The 20,814-nt window shown below is 41.3% G+C and overlaps 1 protein-coding gene across 2 annotated transcripts in view; it reads right to left on the bottom strand.

Annotated features, from left to right (window-relative positions):
* Positions 1 to 5,559: 5,559 nt before the first annotated feature.
* LOC126293427 (uncharacterized) overlaps positions 5,560 to 20,814 on the bottom strand; it is a 59,079-nt gene continuing 43,824 nt past the window's right edge. For both annotated transcript variants that reach the window (XM_049986650.1, XM_049986651.1), the window contains 2 exons: positions 11,840 to 11,961; positions 5,560 to 5,961 (listed from right to left, as the gene is read on the bottom strand). In XM_049986650.1, coding sequence (XP_049842607.1) covers positions 5,777 to 5,961; positions 11,840 to 11,961 — 307 coding nt within the window. In that variant the 3' untranslated portion in view covers positions 5,560 to 5,776. The remainder of the gene's footprint in view (positions 5,962 to 11,839; positions 11,962 to 20,814) is intronic.

Here is a 20,814-nt window from a genome sequence, read left to right as displayed (position 1 = left end):
TCTTTGCAGTTGTCAAACCCATCCTCAGCCAATAAGATTGATGGCTCCCTCCCAGATTAAGAACATTTGGAACATTATGGCCAGGGCTCTCCAACCATCTAAGGATTATGACTATGTGACGTGTCAGGTGGACAGAATTTGGCACCATATTCCTCAGGACGACATCCACAACTCTGTCAATCGATGCCAAGTGAAATAACTGCTTGCATAAGGGCAAGGGGTGGACTAATGCCATATCAAATTCCTTAATCTGTGAAAGTCTTTCTCTTGAATAAATCATCTAATTTTTCTGAAATTTTAATCACCTGTTTGTATCTACATGTACATCACATCTACTGATTTCTGCTCCATTCAGATAACTGCTCATGATTCATTGCTTTTTTCTCTTAGAATGTGTTAGTTCTAAAAAGTAGGTAATGTGACCTTTTTAGCATTATTCACTATGTGACAAGAAAGGTGAAGCACCAAGAACACATGGTGAGATGTCAGTGTAAGCTGGACTAGGAAATTGCCATCCCATACGTAGGCTGTCATTAACAACAAATCTTGACCGTGCACTAACTCACATGACAACTGTTGACGAGTACGGTGGTGACCTGGGGAGAGGCATCACTCTTCCGATATTTTGTTAGGGTAACACAGTGTTAATAATAGCACCACAGTGTAGCTTCAGGTCAATGCTGGTAGTGATGGAGGACCTCAACTATGACAGCATAAAAATACATCACGGACATCCCACATCCTCACGTGTACCTCTAATGCAGGAGTATAACAGAACCAGTCTCGAATGGTACAATGTCTGTCCTCTCACCACATGTTTCTAAATACTGTGTCTGTGATGTCAAGATAGACCTGTGGCCAGCAAGACTGCCAGATCTGTCCCCAGTAAAACACTTGTGGTGCCAGCTAAGATGTCAGCTCCGTCAGAGTGCCAGCATCTGGGATGTCGAGGATTAGTTTTGACAGTTGTGTACCGGCTTGCCTCATGAGAGGTTACGATGACTTTAGAACACCATTCCCAACTGAATCAATGAATGCATCCAGGCCAGAGAGGACTTTATACTGATAAACAGGGCACATATTGCCAAGTCGTTTGCAAATTTGACTCAATATTGTAATCACTGCAGTACCATCGCACACCCTCTCAACCGGTGATGTCACATTTCTTTTCCTCCACCCCTTGTGGGTGCTTCAGTGTTTTTGTATGGCTGCATATTTTCGCTATTGGCAGTAGTTTATTTCACCTCTGAAGGTAAGCAATTCTTTTTCATAATTTATTAGTTTTCTTCATTGAATTTTACAGTGATCTCCATTGTGCATTCTGATGGACTTCAGCAATTCCAGCAAGGCAATGCAACACCCCATGCATCCAGAATTGCTACAGAGTGGCTCCAGGAACACACTTCTGAGTTTAAACACTACCGCTGGCCACCAAACTCCCCAGACATGAACATTACTGAGCATATCTGGCACACTTTGCAAAGTGCTGTTCAGAATAGATCTCCATCCTCTCGTACTCATGGCTTTATGGACAGCCGTGCAGGATTCATGGTGTCAGTTCCCTCCAGCACTATGCTACTCCAGACATTAGTCAAGTCCATACCTTGTTGTGGTGCAGCACTTCTGTGTGCTCACAGTGGCCCTACATGATAGTAGGCAGGTGTACCAGTTTCTTTGGTTCTTCACAGTGGCCCTACATGATAGTAGGCAGGTGTACCAGTTTTTTTGGTTCTTCAGTGTATTTCCTAATTATCAGTTGTATTATTGGGGTAAATCTAAATAACAGGAAATGGAGAGGACATACTGCTACTTACCATAGATAGGAAACATTGAGTCACAAACAGGCACAACAAAAAGACTGCTATACATATAATATTTCAGCCAAGAGGCCTATTGTGAAGAAGAAAACACTCACACATTCACACAAGCACAATTTACTCACACATGACCACTGTCTCCGGCCATTGAAGCCAGACCTGCTCAGTGGCCAGAGACAGTGGTCACATGTGTACAAGTTATGCTTGTGTGAATGTGTCTGTGTGTTCTACTTTAGAAGAGGGCATTTTGGTCGAAAGCTAAAATGTATAGCAGTCTTGTTGTTGTGATTCAATATCTCCTCTATACGATGAGTAGCAGTCTATCTGTTTCGTAATACAGTCATTATTTCATCCTGGATTTTCTATTGTTTAATGGGATATTCTTCATAGTACACAAGAAACTCAAATCTGACGGCAAAACCTCAGTGTTAATGATGGGAAAAATCTAATAATTTGAACTTTCTATAAATGGGTAGATTGCTTAATTACTGAAGAGGCACTGAATCAAATTGGGCAGGAAAAAATATGGTAAGACATGACTAAATGAATGTATTAGTTGATAGGGCACACATGAGACATCAAGGAATAGACAATTTGTAATAGAGGGAAGTGTGGGGGTACAAGTTGAAGAGTGAGACAAACGTCTGAATATGCTAAGCAGGTTGAAATGAATGTGAGGGTTGCAGTAGCTATGCAGTGATGAAGTAGGCAGTCTCAGTTATTTTTTGTGTTTTAGTATGCATCCATAAGTGCAACAGTTGTGTCTACCTTTCCTCTCAGCAAAGTCTTGTGTTGAAGTACTAAAATTAATATATAATAAATATCCTTAATTCAGCAAATAGAATAGCAAGGTAAATGACCAAGTAAGAAGTTAACAAATGTAAAAGCAAGGTCCCACAGTGATATGACTAAAGAAAGCCTTCTCAGGCTTCCTCCAACATGACACAGTTCATGAGCTTTCGGCCAACTTGTTCTCAGTCACAACCAATTGATAACTGATTGCTGAGTGGTCACTGACCTCACTCATATAGCCACAATACACAGTGTGCCATCATCGGTGCTCAGTTCATCACCATATAAGGCAATGTTTCCACCCTGTGTGTACTGCACCTGCTTTAACCTTGCTGTGCTCAGCTGCAGACCATTCTCTTTACCAATGGTGTTATCTGATATACTCATCTCTACAGCTTCTGTAGTCACAGAATCTGTCACCCTTCATGATGATAGGCATGTCAACACTTTCAACCTACATCCCAAAAACACAAAATTGTCCCCATGTTTAATATTCTACAAACTGTCCTTTTTTCATTCCTTATGTAGGAACTGATGGTTACATTTTTCCTAGTTTCCTGTCTGTCAGCACTATATGCAATTACACCTCATAAAGGTCAAATAAAACAATGATGATACGGTATTATTGCCCAGGAGACGACTTCCAGGGTTGCTTGGCTCGCTTGTGCAAGTCCTTCTATTTGATGCCACTTTGGTGACTTGCACATCAATGAGGATGAGATGAAATTGTTAGGCTAAATACGCTTACTAAGCATCCATTCTATACCCTTCCACTTTCATGGTTTCCTCAAACAAATGTTCCTTTCGCACTAATTTTTGTATTTTGTATAACTTGCACATCAACGAGGATGAGATGAAATTGTTAGGCTAAATAGGCTTACTAAGCATCCATTCTATACCCTTCCACTTTCATGGTTTCCTCAAACAAATGTTCCTTCCGCACTAATTTTTGTATAAGCTAGCTTATCTATGACTGCACTGTCATATCGGTAGCTTTGTTATGCTGAGTGGTGGTGAGTAAGTAAGCTGTTGTACACGCAATGCCGTCAGGTAACCTCACATGTCTGCCTGTTTTCTGGTAAGCATAGTTCCTGATGTGTGCCACATCCCCCCCCCCCCCCTCCTCGGCTCTGCCCCATCACTCCACCACTGCTACAGCCCCAATGAATGAAATAACAGCATCTGCAGCATAACTGCCAAGTCATACATACGGAGGGGCAGGGGTAGGACTACACATCACTGATGTAAAAATAGATGTTCCATCCCCTAATTCACTCTCTCAGGGTTCAATTTTTGTTAACTCTCTAAAGTAGCGTTATCTTCTTCCTCTGGTTTCATATCTCCATACCAAATTTCATCAAAATCAGTTCAGCAGTTTAGTCATGAAAAAATAATAGATAGTTTCTTTCGACTGATCATGAGTGGCATTGAATAATTTGTTAACTGGATTTGTATTAGGGTCTACTCTCCCTGGCAGGTTTATAAGGGTGTCCCAGGAGAAATAGTTAACATTCAGGGATATGACAGGAACAATCATTTGAAGCAAAAAACTGTTGCAAATATGAGCTCTACAAAGCACATTTAAGAGACATGAGCACTCGTTCAGCTTTGCTATTGTGAAACACATCTCTTCTACTGAACAACTGCTTGTATCTCTTAAGATATACATTCTGGAGCCCGTATTAAGCAAACTCCCCCCCCCCCCCCCCCCCCCCACTACCTCCACCCGAAACATGGACAGCAAAGAGCTTGTAGTAAAAGAGATAAGTTTCACAGCATCTAACATAAAAAAGTGCTCAGAATGTATACATATATGGTAATAAATTTAAATGTTCAGAATTCTTTTCCAAAAGTATCTTTTTCTGTAGCCTTATATGACAGTGAAATGTGGATGACAAACAGTATATGCACTTTTTAAATACAGTGCTACAACTGAGTACTGAAGAAAATATAATGGGTAGCAATGATGATAGATGACAAGAAATGAAGAGATAGTAAGTAAGTCAGGGAAAATAGTGGTTTATAGAATAACTTGACTAAGAAAGGTGATAAGCTGATACAATACATCGTTAATTTGGTAATTGTAATTGAACTGGTCAGTGCTCCTTTTTTTCGTGATGTATTGTACAATACAATACACACACTAAATTGATGACATGTTCCAGTGGAACCAAAATCGTTAAGTTTGTACTTATCATAATTCTGATAACAACTTAATCTTACATTTTTTATAAACATAAATAAAATATGAAATTGACACAAGATTTATCTTTCAGAAAACATATTTATTTTTCATATTACAATTTAATTGCACCACCTTGCACTATCTAGGTTCTTGTTGATATATATAGGTAGTTGTGTAAAATGTCCATTGTGAGCAATTGTACTGTAAAATCATGCACTGATAACGGAAGAAATGTTTTGTTAGAAATGAGAGTTTATGTAAACATAAAAATGCTTTACATGACATGAAGAAAACAAAAGATGAAAGAAACAAGAACTAGCAGTTTTGAAATTTAAAGTATAAACCTGATCATACTGTCTAGATGTGAGAATGCTTATTTCAGTGAGCCATGATTTCCAATTAGCCACAAATATTGACAGGGAGACACAAGAACCTGACAATAATTTGTTTCATTAATTATTTTCAGCTTCCTTCTCACTTAAAATGTTTCCATTGTCTTAGTGTCATTATACCTAAAAAAGTGCACATCAATAATAATTGATGAGTTATAGAAGTAACAGAGACGTGTTCGTAATAAAACAGAAAGAAGGGTAGGGGGTAAAAACAGTAGGAGGACACCAACATTTGAAGGCAGTAGAAAGGTTGAAATGGATGTAGCTTGCAGCGGTTACACAGAGCTGAAGAGTCTTTCACAGGACACACTAGTGCAGAGAGCTGCAATCAATCAGACTCCAGACTAAAGACTAAAACAAAAGCAACAACAAATAAAATGAAAATTAATCATTTATTTTACTTCTGTGAAAATAATACACACTTCGATCTTGTGTGAAGACAATGAGAACTTTCGTGACACTGGTTACAGGGGACACAGGAACAATAGATTACTTGATATGTCAAAATGCAACAGTTCTTAAGTTTTTCTCGCCTGATTGGGACAGGCAGTAACTGTCTGTTAACTGTAGGTAATACTATGCTCCTTTATTCAGACACTTTTCGCACTCCTTTTGTGAAATGCAAGTTTCACAGATACTTCAGACTGAGAAAATACTTGAATTGCTTCTTCTAGTTTATCCAGCTGCTTTTCAATGTCCATTCTCCTTTCTCGAATCTCTAGGTTTGGCGGTCGAAGTGGCAGCATGTTTAGCTGATGAGCCAAATCGGCAAAACCTGAAATAAAACTATTGTCAGTCTACTGAGCTTTGATCTGCTCACATAGCATTTGATCTGCCACACAGCATAAAGTGCAGCACTCTAGCTTGTGAGATGGGACAGTGAGCCAGTCCCCTATCAAATATGTGCAGCAGATCAATGATCACAGCTGGTGAACCCGCCGGCCAGACTGTGGACTTTAAGTGATTTCCTGTGCCCGTTTAAAATGCATGGCTGGTCCCCAATTCCTTCTTCAGAAAGTATTATACACAAACAGCTAAAATATAATCACACACCCAACTATGTTTACACAGTTGACAGGCAGATGGTGCACATGACTCCCTCCTTGAGGCAACTGATGACTCTGGCAACAAGGAGGTCATCCCACCACAAAATTAAACAAAAATAAATAAATTTTCCAGATTTCAGTAAAGCAGATCCTGTACTACAATGGATTAATGCTAAGAAGAAGATTAATGTTCTAAGGTTTATATTGTATTAGCCTTTCCATGCCTCTTTGTCCATGTGTGTGCTCAACACATACAGGGTGTTTCTTTTCCTTTTTTTTTAAACTTGAGGTAACTAAATATCTTGAAAATGATCCTCCGTACGAAAATGTCTGTCTGGAATGTTAATATTAGTAAAGAGGACAACTGTCTGTGCACAGGTGGCCAACTCCTACCCACCCCTACTGCATGGATGGCGTCAACTTTCTGTTTTAAAATGGGGACCCTCATCTTTATTGCATATTCAGATTCTATGCCGAAACATACATACAGTTTACTCAAACCACTGTTTCTCATTAGCTATAGATAGCACTGTAATTCACAAATACCAAGTTTGCCTGTTTTTACAACTGAGAACCAACACATTTGAATCTACATTTAATTTATGATGTAAATGTAAACCTTCGTGTTTGAGCATTTATTGTGAATTAACAGTTATGGAGAGAGGCAAGGGGATTGTCAGAAACTAACACCCAATGGCGAGAGGCAAGAGGATTCACTGTAATCAAGCACCCTGTCGTGAGAGCAAGGGACTCACTGAAATCAAGCATCCCAATGGCGAGGGGCAAGGGAACTCACCAAACTCAAGTACCCCCATGGTGAGAGGCAAGGAGATGCACTGTAATCAATCACACCATGGTGAAAGATGAGGGGCTCATCAAAATTAAGCACCCCAATGGTGAGAGGCAAGGGGACTCACTGATATTAAGCATCCCAATGGGGACTATTACATTCCCGTCATTGTTCCTGGGCCCAACTGTAAGAACACAACGGTTTTCATTTACATCAAAATGAAATATAGAATAACATGTGTCCATTCTTAATTGTAAAAACAGTCACACATGATGTCTGTCAATCACAGCACCACCTACTACAAATGGAAAACAATGGTTTGAGTAAACCACACATATTTCTTAGCATATAATCTAAATACTCAATAAAAATTGGGGGAGGTGACCAGCTGTAGCACAGAAACATGTCACCTTTACAAATATTAACTTTTCAGGCATATATATATATATATATATATATATATATATATATATATATATATATATATATATATATATTCATGCAAACCCATCAGTTTTGAGATATTTAGTTGTCTCAAGTTACAACACTCTATATACTGCACACACTTCCCTCTCTCCTCTGTGTCCATCTCCTCCTCCCTCCATCTCTCTGCCCACCACATCCTTCCATCTCTCTCCATCTATCTCCTTCTCCTCCCTCTCCATGTCTCTTCATCTCCACCTATCGCTCTCTCTATCCAACTTTTCTGTCCTCTCTCTCTCTCTCTCTGATCACACTTTCCTCCCTTCCCTCTGTCTATATTATACTCCCTCTCTCTCTCTGTTAATATCCTCCAGCCCCTCTCATCCTGTTATACATGCTGCCTACCCCACTACCATTTCCACTTACCTCCTGAATCTCCCTTTTGTCCTCCCTCTTCCTGTCCAACTCCTCCTCTGAGCTCTCTCTGTGCATCTCCTTCTCCCCCTCTTTCGGTACATTCAATCTTGGGTCTTTTCTCTGTCCATCCCCTCCCTATCCACGCCATTCTTTCCCATCTGTGGAAAGCAGGCTTGTTGTGGGAGAGGTAATGGCCTGCTTTATCATCCTGTTTTGCAGGGACTACACATGCAGATGGGTACAACTGGGGAATGTCAGAGATAGGTAGAGGAAGGACAGGACAGAGAAAGAGGACAAGAGTGGATGTACAGTGAGAGAGGAGAACACAAGGTCATCAACAGAGAGGGGGGGAAGATGGGGAAGGGCAGAGTGAGAGGAGAGGAGGAGATGGACAGAGAGAGGGGAGCTGGGAGAGTATGGGCAGGGAGAGAGGGGTGCAGGAGGGGATGGATGGAGAGTTGGAGAATGAGATCAACAGAGAGAGCATGAAGAAGGTTGAGATAGGCAGAGAGAGAGGGTGGTGGTGGTGGTGGTGGTGGAGTAAATAGACAGCGAGAGGGCAGCTTCTAAGTTGGGGGCAGAAAAACCATTCATTGCAGCTGATGTGCAGGCTACCCTGCAAAATCAGGTTGATAAGGCAGGCTGATACTGTTCCCACAAAACACACTGTCATACAGGGCAGCTTATTCTGCAGGGACTGTAAAAACATATGTTTGACCACATCTCCACTCCTATTGGAGCTAGGAGATTATAACCTCTATAGCACTGACAGCCATGAAGTCTGCTGTTCATATGCCTAATTTCGTTGAAATCTATACAGGGATATTGAGAAATATAAACAAGTTGACTGAACACTATCTTTTGGAACTAGAACTTCTGCTAAAATGCCATATAAAGAGCAAATATAGTAGCACTTATACTAAGAGCAGCCATCAGAGCATGCCTCCGAGGCCAGTGGGGTGTGTTCTGGTTGAAACTCCCTAGGGGCTAAGAGGCTGCAACAGTGCATACAGGGAGCAGATGGCCCAATAGGAAAGGTGCATGGTACCAAGATAAGACATGAATAAAATATTAATAAGGCTGACTGGTCCATCAGTCTACATTGTGTAGGTATTGAAACAAATACATTAAAAAATCACCAGAAAAAGAAGGGAATGCTGATAAACCAATACAAGACACGTGGTAAATAAAACTTTATGGGTAACCATAAAAATCATTATAAGCTTTTATATAAATATGACAGAGACAAGATAAAAATCAGAATGGGAAAGAAAGAGGGGGAGTGTATAATATACAATAGAGGTGTAATAGATAAAGAAGTAACGCAATATATAAAACATAGAAGAGGGAACAAATGCGAGAAGTGTGATCGGGATAAAGACATTGAGTCAACATGGAGTCATATAATGGTGCAGAGTGTGAGTAATGTTGTTCATTGTTTCATGAATCCAAATCTGCTACTACAGTTCAGAGACAACACAGCCACCACCTCAGAGACAAACTGTTATTATTTATACAATGGTTTCACCAAAGCTGGCTGTGCACCACACAGGACACCAGTCAAGGTTGGCCAGCAGTGTCTGACACAGTTATTGAACAAGTTTGGCAGTCTTACATTTGTAGTCTCGGTAAATCAATGGAATGTGCCAGCTTAGAACTGAATATGCATGATCTTACAGTGTGAAAGGTTTTACATAAACACCTGTCATTCAAACCAATTGGAGCTGTTGCAAGCTTTAAGTGAAAGTAGTAAAAAAAAGATGTGAGTTTTGACTAGAAATGCTTAACAAAATGCAGGCTGAAGATGATTAACTTAAAAAAAAACTGTGTTCAGGGATGAAACCACCTTCCACACCTGTGGCAAAGTCAATCAGTATAATGTTAAGAATCTAATTCTACTTGTCACTTATAGTCTTGTCATTGACAGTATGTTCTACATCTACATGGATTCTCTGCAAATCACACTTAAATGCCTGCAGAGGGTTCACTGAGGCACCTTCACAATAATTCTCTGTTATTCCACTCTCAAACAGCGAGCAGAAAAAACGAACACCTGTATCTTTCCATGTGAACTTTGATTGCCCTTATTATGATGATCATGTCTCCCTATGTAGGTCAGCATCAACAAAATATTTTTCCATTCAGAAGAGAAAGTTGGTGACTGAAATAGCATGCTAAGATCCTGCTGCAACAAGAAATGTGTGTGTTTTAGTTATGTCCACCCCAAATTCTGTATCATGTCTGTAATGCTCTCTCCCTATTTCTCAACAATACAAAATGTGCAGCCATTCTTTGAACTTTCTCAATATACTCTATTAACCCTGTCTGGTAAGGATCCCAATCACACAGCATTACTCCAAGAGATGATGGACAAGCGTAATACAGGCAGTCTCCTTAGTAGATCTCTTGAATCTTCTAAGCACTCTGCCAATAAAACGCAGTCTTTGGTTACCTTCCCCAGAACATTTTACATGAGTTCTTTCCAATATATGTTGTCCATAATTGTAATACTTAGGTATTTAGTTGAAGTTTAACAGATTCTTTTAGCACTCATGTGGATGATCACACACTTTTCATTATTTAGGGTCAACTGCCAATTTTTGCACCATACAGCGATATTTTCTAAATTGTTTTGCAATTTATTGTGACCTGATGATTTCAGTAGGCGCTAAAGGACAACATCATCTACAAGCAACCTAAGACTGCTGCTCAGATTGTCTCCTAAATTGTTTATATAGATACGGAACAGCAGATTACCTATAACACTGCCTTGGAGAATGTCAGAGATCACTTATGTTTTACTTCATGCCTTTCTGTCAATTACAATGAAAGTGATCTTTCGGATGGGAAATCATGAATCCAGTCGCATATTGAACCAACATTCCACAAGCATGCAATTTGATTACTAGTCACTTGTGAGGTATGGTGTCAAAAATCATCTGGAAATCTAGAAAAATGGTATTAATTTGAATAGCATTCACCACTTTGTGCAAGTAAAGTGATAGTTTTGTTTCACAAGAACGATATTTTCTAAATCTGTATTGACTGTCTGTCAATAGACTGTTCCCTTCAACGTAACTCATAATGCTCAAACATAATATATGTTCCAAAATCCTGCTGCAGGTCAGTGTTAATGAGATAGGCCTGTAATTTAATGGATTATTCCTACTGGCTGTCTTGAATACTGGTATGACCCGTGCAACTTTCCAGTCTTTGGGTATGGATCTTTCGTCAAGTGAGCAGTTATAAGTGATTGTTAAGTATGGAGCTATTGCATCAGTATACTCTGAAAGGAACCTAATTGGTATAGATATGAATATGAGGATGGTATCTGTTCTGTTGGACATGTCCGAAAGAACAGATACAATCTTCATATAGATAAGGCTTACCGGCAAATGATCTTCTTTAGTGCGGATGCACTCCGATTGCTCAAACTCTTACGGGAATCAGTAGACTGACTGCCACGAGTAATGAGTATTGTGGGCAGGGTCACTACAAATGTAGTGTGTGGATAGTACATTGGAAATGTGGGTCTTACAGGGAGCATGCCAGAGATAAGTCCCTGCAGTCACACTATCCTCTGTGACCTCGATGGCTAGGTCGGATATAGCGTCTTCCACATAAGCAGGAGATCCCGGGTTTGGGTCCCACACATTTTCAACTGTCCCCATTGATATTTATCAATGCCTTTATGCAGCTAATTGTCTGGATTTCATTGTAATTGAATAATTGGTATAGAGTCTCAACAGAAAGTCTTGCTTTTATTAAGTGATTTAACTTTCTTCACTACTTTGAGGATATCTACTTCTAAGCTAGTCATCCTCGTATTCTTTGGTGAAGAAATTGTAGAAGGCTGTGCTTAGTAACTCTGCCTTAGCAACATTGTCATTGATAATACTTCCATGTTAAAGCCTAATTTTCCTTAATTTGCCAGTGAATTATGTAGCAACAGCAACTAAGAAGGAGATATTTCCTACTTTTCCTGAGCAATGTAAGCACTTCTTTCCTAGTGTCATTTGGGAGAGGAATGTATCCTTGTTGGGAATCAAATAACTCTTCATCTCCTTTCTGTTGTTCTTTCTTCTGAGACCGCAGGTACCTGCAATTTGAATTGATAATGTCAGAATCCTTCTATAGTATAGTACACATTCATTATTAACTTGTCTGTATTATATAATGAAACTTGTTCTTATTACTGAAACAAGCCATAAAATTAAAGGACAGAAATGAAATGTTAATACAATAAATACAGAAAAATTTGTTTATAGCAAAAGAATAATATGTGATTTTTTTTTTGTTGTATTTACAAAGACTTTTCATTATTTTTTTCATATTCTGTGATAACAAAAGTCATTTGATAACAATATGCACATATACCGATGGCAGTAGTAATGCATTCACAAGGTTTAGAAGGGCAGTGCATTGCCTGATCCATAATTTGTGCTCAGGTGATTCGTGTGAAAAGGTTTCCAACACAATTATGACTGCACAGTGGGAATTACAAACTTTGAATGAAGAATGGCAGTTGGAGCCAGATGCATGGGGCATTCCATTTTGGAAATCATTGGTAACTTCAATATTCTGGATCCACAGTATCAAGAGTGCGCCAAAAATACCAAATTTCAATTACCTCTCACCATGAACAACGCAGTGCCTGGCGGCCTTCACTTAAGGACCAAGTGAAGCAGCATTTGCATAGAATTGTCAGTGCCAACAGACAAGCAACAATGCATGAAATAACTGCAGAAATCAAAGTGGGATGTATGACAATTGTATCCACTAGGACAGTGTGGCAAACTTTCGTGTTAATGGACTACGGCAGCAGATGACCCATGTGAGTGCCTTTGCTAACAGCACAATATCACCTGCAGCATCTCTCCTGGGCTTGTGACCATATTGGTTGTATCCCAGACAACTGGAAAATCATGGCCTGGTCAGATGAGTCCTGATTACAGTTAGCATGAGCTGATGGTAAGGTTTAAGTATGGCACAGACTCCAGGACGCCACGGACCCAAGCTGTCAACAAGGCACAGTACAAGCTGGTCATGGCTCCATAATGGTACGGCTTGTGTTAACACAGTATGGACGAGTCCTCTGGTCTAACTAAACTGATCATTGACTGGAAATGGCTACTTGGCTACTTAGAGAACATCTGCAGCTGTCCGTGGACTATGTTCCCAAACAACAATAGATTTTTTATGGACAACAATGTGCAACGTCACTGGGTCACAGTTGTTCGCAATTGGTTTGAAGAACATTCTGGACAGTTCAAGCAAAGGGTTTGGCCAGCCAGATCATGCAAAATTAATCCCACCAAACATTTGAACGTGGCTGACACTTGCATCAACCATACACACAAATTTGAAAAATATGTAAAAATCTGCCAACCAGTTGCACAGGTTTTCTATATACCTTCACCAGGTTTCGTCACCTCTAACGGTGACTTCATCAGAAGGTAAGGTAATTAATTACCTGTGTTTAGGGTTGGGGAGGGGGGGGGGAGGGGAAGAGACCAACAGCAAGGTCATCAGTCTCATCGGATTAGGGAAGGATGGGAAAGGAAGTCGGCCATTCCCTTTCAAAGGAACCATCCCAGCATTTGCCTGCCCAGGATGGCCGGACGCGGGATTGAACCGACGTCCTCCCGAATGCGAGTCCAGTGTGCTAACCACTGCACCACCTCGCTCGTTCCCTGTGTTTAGGATCTTCTTTCTGATGTCTTTGTACTTTGAGACAGCCTTTGATACATGGGCGGGTAAGAAGCGTACAACTTTGAACATGGCTGACATTTGCAGCAACTGTATACACAGATTTGAAAAATATGCAAAAATCTGCCAACCGGTTGCATAGGTTTTCTATATAACTTGACCAGGTTTCGTCACCACTAAGGGTGTGTATACAGTTGCTGCAAATGTCAGCCATGTTCAAAGTTGTACGCTTCTTACCCGCCCATGTATTAAAGGCTGTCTCAAAGTACAAAGACATCAGAAAGAAGATCCTAAACACAGGCAATTACCCTACCTTCTGATGAACTCACCTTTAGAGGTGACGGAACCTGGTCAAGGTTTATAGAAAACCTATGCAACAGGTTGGCAGATTTTTAAATATTTTTCAAACCTAATTGAGAGGTCATTTCATGCACAGAATCCTACACCAGCAAAACTTTTGCAATTAGGAACAGCTATAGAGGCAACGTGGCTTAATATTTCTGCAGAGGCTTCCAATGCCTTGTTGAGTCCTTACTGCATCGATTTGGCGTACTCCACTAAGCTGGACAAAAGGAGGTCCAACACACTATTAGGAGGTGACCCATGACTTATGTCACCTCAGTGTACAATCACCAATCATCCATCATCAATATTCCATAAATCCTGTCAAGAAAGAGAACTTTAAGGGAAGTGAAGTGAGTCAATGTAAACCTTAAAAAACACAAAAAAATCACACAATGGAATGGCCATGATGGAATAACAAAAATGTTATGAAAATGATAGATTGCTACTCACTACATAGAGGATGAGTTGAGCCACAGACATGCATAGTAAAGAGATTGCTAAACATTTATGCATTCAGACAAAAAAGGGATTCTTCAGAAATAGAAAACACACACACATTCCCACAAATATAACTCACGCACAAACAGCCACTGTTTCTGACCTCTGTGGCCTGACTGCAACTGCGTCTAATGTGAGCAGCGACCTGGGGTGGACCATGGAGGGTAAGCAGATGGCTTGGGGCAGGGAGAAGGAGGGATAGCAACTAAGAATGGGGGAAGGCATAGCGCTGCTTCTGCCAGCGTGCTGGGATGTTGTGGAGACAGGGTAGTGATAATAGGTGCAGTCGGGAGGTATTGGGGGAAGCAGGTAAGTAGAGAAGGGGGAAAAAGAGCAATGGGTGTGTTGGCGGAATAGAAGGCTGTGTTGTGCTGGAGTGGAAGCTGGAAATGGGATAGATAGGTGGAGGATAGGTACTAGTGAACTATTTTTCATGGGGTTTTCAGATGTAGCTCAAGTGTAGCTTGGGGAACATGTAGGTGTCATTTCATCAAAATCAAATCACAGAAAAAAAAGACATCATGATTTAAAGATTCATCTATAACCATCATGTCTGTCTGTCTGAACAAGCTAACTTCCTACACTACTAGAAAAATTTTCATGGGATTTATACAGGTAGCTTGAGCATAGCTTGGGGCTACACATAGGCATTGTTTTATCAAAATCAGAAAACAGAGAAAGATGTAGTGATTTAAGGTCTTGTCTAAAACTGTCATGTCTGGCTGTTTGAATACACTAATCTCTAAAACTAGTAGCAGAATTTTCATGAGGTTTTCATAGATAATTTCAGTGTACCTTGGGGAAACATATGTGCTTTATTTCATCAGAATTGGAGTACAGAAAAAAGGTGTCATAATTTAAAGTTTTTTGCTCTGCTTAGCTTTATGGATGTTTAATTATTATGGTGTAGGACACCAAGGACCCAATATATGGCCCGAGAAAGACTAAATGTTCTAGCAATATACTACAACATCCTATGTCTCACCCCCATAGGGACTGTGAGGGTGAGACCAGATTAATTGCAACACTCACAGAGCCATTTAAACAATCTTTCTTCTGATGCTCCCATACATGAATAAAATGGGAAGAAACCCTAATAACTGGTACAGTAGCTTTTCACATGGTCAGCTCCATGTGGCTCCTCTTTCATGCCCCCAACCATACTGGTTCAATTGATGTATACAAAGAAATTTTATAATCCGAATATACATTCCACACTCATGAAGTCTCAGGAACGGCTATAAATAAATACCCAGACAACACAGAATTTCCCAGATAACATTAAATAACTATTATTCCTTCTATTTGGTAGCTTAATATTTATTTGAATACATCAGTATTTTCCAGAGGAAATAGTCATCTCAGTTCATAAATACAGAGTACTGAACAATGAACACTGTCCGACCAGGCCTTAAAGACCAAACAGTATGGACCAGCCACAGTGTCACCCTCAGCCCTTATGCACCACCACATGCGGATACAGAGGGGCACGTGGTCAGCACACCTCTCTCCAGGTTGTTGTAAGTTTTTGTGACCAGTGCCACTACTTCTCATCATGTGTAAGTGTCTCCTCAATTGTCCTACCATGGATGGTGACCCATCTGAGTGCTAGCCAAGCGCAACAGCTCTAAGTACAGAGCCTTGGCTACAATGATCACTGCCTGTAATGCACCAAATAAACTTATGGATCTGCTATTTAGCAATCAATCTGGTTTTAGGAAAGGTAAACATACCAGAGATTCAGTCAGTGTAAAGTGGTACAAGATGTGCGAAATTTTGAAAAAAATATGAGTAAGCTATAGGGACAAACAGACAATTTACAGTATGTACGGGAACCAAAAGGGAAAAATAAGAATGGAAGAACAAGCATGATGTGCTCGGATAAGAAATATGGAGCCATTCTCAAATATTATTTAGTCTGTACATCCAAGTGACAGTGCTGGAAATAAAAGAAATGTTCAGAAATGGGATTACAATTCAGGTTGGAAGAATGTTAATGATAAGATTTCCTGATGACATTGCTATCCTCAATGTAGGTGAAGAAGAAATACAGGATCTGTTGACTGGAATTGACAGTCTAATGAGTACAAAATATGGACTGAGAGTAAATCAAAGGAAGATGAAAGTGAAGAGAAGTAGCAGAAATGAGACTAATGAGAAGCTTAACATTAAAACCATGAAGTAGACAAAGTGAAGGAATTCTGGTGCCTTGGAAGCCAAATGAAACATGTCAGATGAAGTAAGGAGTACATAAAAATCAGGTTACCACTGCCAAATGAAAGGTCTGATTTTGTGGGGTTTCAAGTGAAAGTTGAAGATTTTCTGGTATGCAGTATGCAGCAAGGTATCATGAATGCAGAATCATTGGCAGAAGTAGAAGTAATTTTGAGTACACACCATGGGAGTGTGTTGTCTATATGGTATATTAATGACCAAGTGGACAATATTTATAGTAACTTCAAGCTTTTTGCAGATGATGCAGTTTTTGATAATGAAGTACTATCTGAAAGAAGCTGCATAAATATTCAGTCAGACTTTGATAAGATATTAAATTGGTTTACACATTGGCAACTTTTTTTAAATGCTCAGAAATGTAAAATTGACCACTTCACAGAAAAAAAGAAATAGAAAAAAAGAAAACATAGTGTCCTAAGATGATAATACCAGTGGGTCACAGTTGGAATCAGTCAACTTCTATAAATACCAGGGTGTAACACTTTGTAAGGACATAAAATGGAATGGTGACATAGGCCTAGTCATGAGTAAAGGAGGTGCTAGATATCAGTTTATTGGCATAATACCGGTAAAATACAAGCAGTTTAAAATGTAGGTTCCTTACAAATCACTTGTGCAGCCCATTCTAGAATATTACTCAAGTTTGTGAGACCTGTGTTTATCAAGTATCGCAGGTCGCTAATAACACACTTTAGATATCTTAAAGGCATTTCTTAGACATTGGAGCAAGCGAGAACAAACATGGCAGTACAAAAGTTGCGCACCGAGAGAGCATAGAACAAAGGTATTCCAAAGATGTCAGAGACAAAGATAGGGTACTCTACACCAGAGGCACCACAGAACCCCCCTCCCCGGCAGTGCGGAGCACGGCAGAGGGAAGCTTCCTCACTCGAACTTGTAATCGTCATGCCAGTGCGGCAGTTGAAGACAGCAGCCAGCACGAGAAGTAAGCACGTCTGAAACCACGCTGAAAGAGTATCGTGTGGCCAGCTTCTGTGTACATGGCAGAACGTCACTCGAAGTCAGGTTGGCGGCATCAGGAGGCAAAGTGGCAGTGGCAGCATGAAGGTCGGAAGCGTTGGAATGCAGGTCGGAAAGTGGTTAATGGACACAATCTGTGGTCATTCATTTAGATGAATTACAAACGTATTCACACTGTGATGTAACACATGGTGGGGGCCTGAATAAGCTGGTTCCAAGGCTGCTTGCACAGAGTCATCATGCAGCATCACAAATTCACATGATGCAAGGTCCTTGTGGATGAACTCCGGTGGCATGGAATGAGGGTGTGGCTGGGGGTACGCAGCCAAGTGACGTGTGCACAAACCCATTCAACAAGGGTCAGAAAATCCATAGCATCAGCCGATGATGCATCATCCACAAACTCTGCTGGAAGGAGGAGGGGCTCTCTGTAGAGAATCTCAGCCAGCCCATTGTGGCACATAAGCACGGCCTTGAGAGTTCAGTGCCACCATTCAACCACGTTATTCGCGTGCAAGTGGTAGGCTGTGGTATGGAATTTAGCGACACCGCAGAGCTCACAGAGTCGAGCAAAGAGCATGGATTTGAACTGTTGTAGCTGATCAGTCATGAGGGAAAGAGGGCAGCCGAATCTCACAACCCATGTGGACACGAAAGAACAAGCGATGGACATGGCTGTGATGTCAATGAGAGGGACCGCCTTGACCCAGCTGGTTATGCGGTCGTTGATTGATAATATGTATCTGTACCCCTCAGAAGGGGGAGCGGACCAACCACATCAATGTGGACGTGCCAAAGGTGACCTCTTGGAATGTCAAACTTGCCTAATGGAGGTTGAGCATGCCTGCTGACCTTGCTACGCTGGCACGGAATGCATACGAGGGCCCAAGTGTGGCAGTCGTGCTTCACACTGGACCAGACGAAGCATTCAGTAACCACCCTTGTCATCTCCCGTGTTCCAGGATGGGCCAAGTTGTGTAAAGCATTAAAGACCCCACGCCAAAGAGTGGAGGGTACCAAGGGGTGAGGAGTGCCCATAGAGATGTCACAAAGGACCAGGGCCTTTGAACCGTACAGGATATGAGGTTGTACAATGAGCAATGACTTGTTGTCTGAAACTAATTGGTGTATATTGATGTCTTCGGTCTGAAGTCAGGTGTGCTCATCTAAGTTCAATGGTGCGGTTAGCGCACATAAGTGAGATAGGTAATCTGCCACAACATTCTCCGCACCATGAATGTAGCACTTGTTTGAAGAATGCTGACAGATATAGTCCAAATGGCGGAAATGTCTCAGCAGAAGGTCCTTAGCCACATTATGAATAGCGTCCAAGAGAGAATTGTGATCCCAGTAGAAAGCTCGTCCCTCAAGGTCACTATGGAAGTGTTTAATCACCTTGTACACCGAGAGAAGCGCACAGTTGAAATCCGACCACTTACAGTGGCTCTTAGCCAGTTTCTTGGAAGAGAAGCAGAGAGGTTGGATGTAGTCGTCAGTGTGTCGTTGTAAAACAGTGCCCACAGCTGAATCACTGGCATCAGTCCTGATCAAAACATGGCCCTCAGGGTCAGGGTGGGCGAGTGTGACAGCTTTGGCAAGGGCGTTCTTAAGATTACCAAATGTGTCGAGCATGGGCTTGGTTCAGTCCAACTTCTGTTTCCCTGTGGTGGTTTTGCCAGAGAGGGCATCAGTGAGGGCTGAATGGACAGAGGCAGCCTGAAGGATATGGCAGCAATAAAAGTTTGCCATACCCAGAAAACAATGGAGTTGAGCATAATCTTCAGGAAGAGGGAGGTCCAGTACGGTTTTGACATGAGAATGTTGGTCGCAGGCTGTCACCAGAGACAGTATGGCCTAACTGATGTTGAACAGACTTGAGATTTATCATTGGCAGTGAGGGACGAATGGACTGTATTGAGGTGGACTTGATGCTTCTCAGAAGAGGAAGAAAAGATCAGTATGTCATCTAAGTAAGCGTAAGCAAAAGGCAGCAGTAGCAAAATGGAATCAATGAACCACTGCCACATCTGCGCAGCATTTTTCAACCCATAAAGCATGTAACAGTGTTCAATTAGGCCGAAGGGTGTGATGATGGCCATCTTCAGAATATCTGGCGGATACATAGGGATTTGATGGAACACCTTTGAACAATCTAAGAGAAGAACTTAGAACCATGTAGTAACTGCATGAAATCCTTGGTATGAGGAATGGGATAGTTATCGATAATTGTATGAGCATTAAGGGACCTGTAGTTCCTGCACATGCATAATGAACCCTCCTTTTTAGGGACAAAGTGGATAGGTGAAGACCAGTTGCTATCGGAGGGTTGGAGCACACATGAAGCCAACAAATCCTGAATGATTTCTTTTGCACACAGAAGTTTGGAAGTGTTAAGGTGCCTAGCCTTATAATGTACAGGCAGACCATCTGTGGTGCGAATCCAATGACAGGTGCCATTACTGATAGCCCATACCCACAAAGGGAGACCAGCGAGGGGGGTCAAGAGAGGGTCCAGATGCAATGGCAGTTCACTGACCTTGCCGGGTCAGGGCAGTGTGGCCGGGGTGTCGGCTGTAGTTGACAAAGGAAGGTGTGGTGCAGAAGGGGGAGGGGGGAGGCTGACCCGGTAACAGGTGAGGACAGATCAGCAAGTGTTGTTACTAAAGTGGGTGCAAGGAGATCGTGGTGTAACCACGGAGTGACGGTCGCGGAAACCGGCACGGTCGAGGTGACTGGTGTTGCTGAGTTGGCGTGTGGCAGGGGTGTTGCGACACTAGGTATATAAGAATGTGCAACCCCCTTCATTGGAATGTTTGAATTACAGTTCTGAAACTTCATTGGCACCTCAAACCAAATTAAAGGGGGTTGCGTCGCTGAGGGATAAACCGCAATGTCCTTAACTGGGTTATCGTCCACGATGTCACTAGACAGTGTGCACTGTCCATGTAGTGCCCTTTGCTGCATGGTCACACTTGACAGTGGTCACGTTGAACTGGTTAAGGTTAAATGACCACCGGTGTTGCCAAACATAGATAATTGTTCACTTTTAACCAAACGCACATTAGGTTCACTTGACCACTCGTGGTCAAAAGCACAGTTAACAGGATGTGTAGCACTAGCACCAAAAGACACTGGTAGATCCATTGTTCTGAAGACAGTGTAGGTGGGCACATGAAGTCCATTA

This window comes from Schistocerca gregaria, chromosome 10, assembly GCF_023897955.1.
Source record: "Schistocerca gregaria isolate iqSchGreg1 chromosome 10, iqSchGreg1.2, whole genome shotgun sequence".
Lineage (NCBI taxonomy): Eukaryota > Metazoa > Arthropoda > Insecta > Orthoptera > Acrididae > Schistocerca > Schistocerca gregaria.
This window is presented reverse-complemented; position numbering and strand designations above follow the sequence as displayed.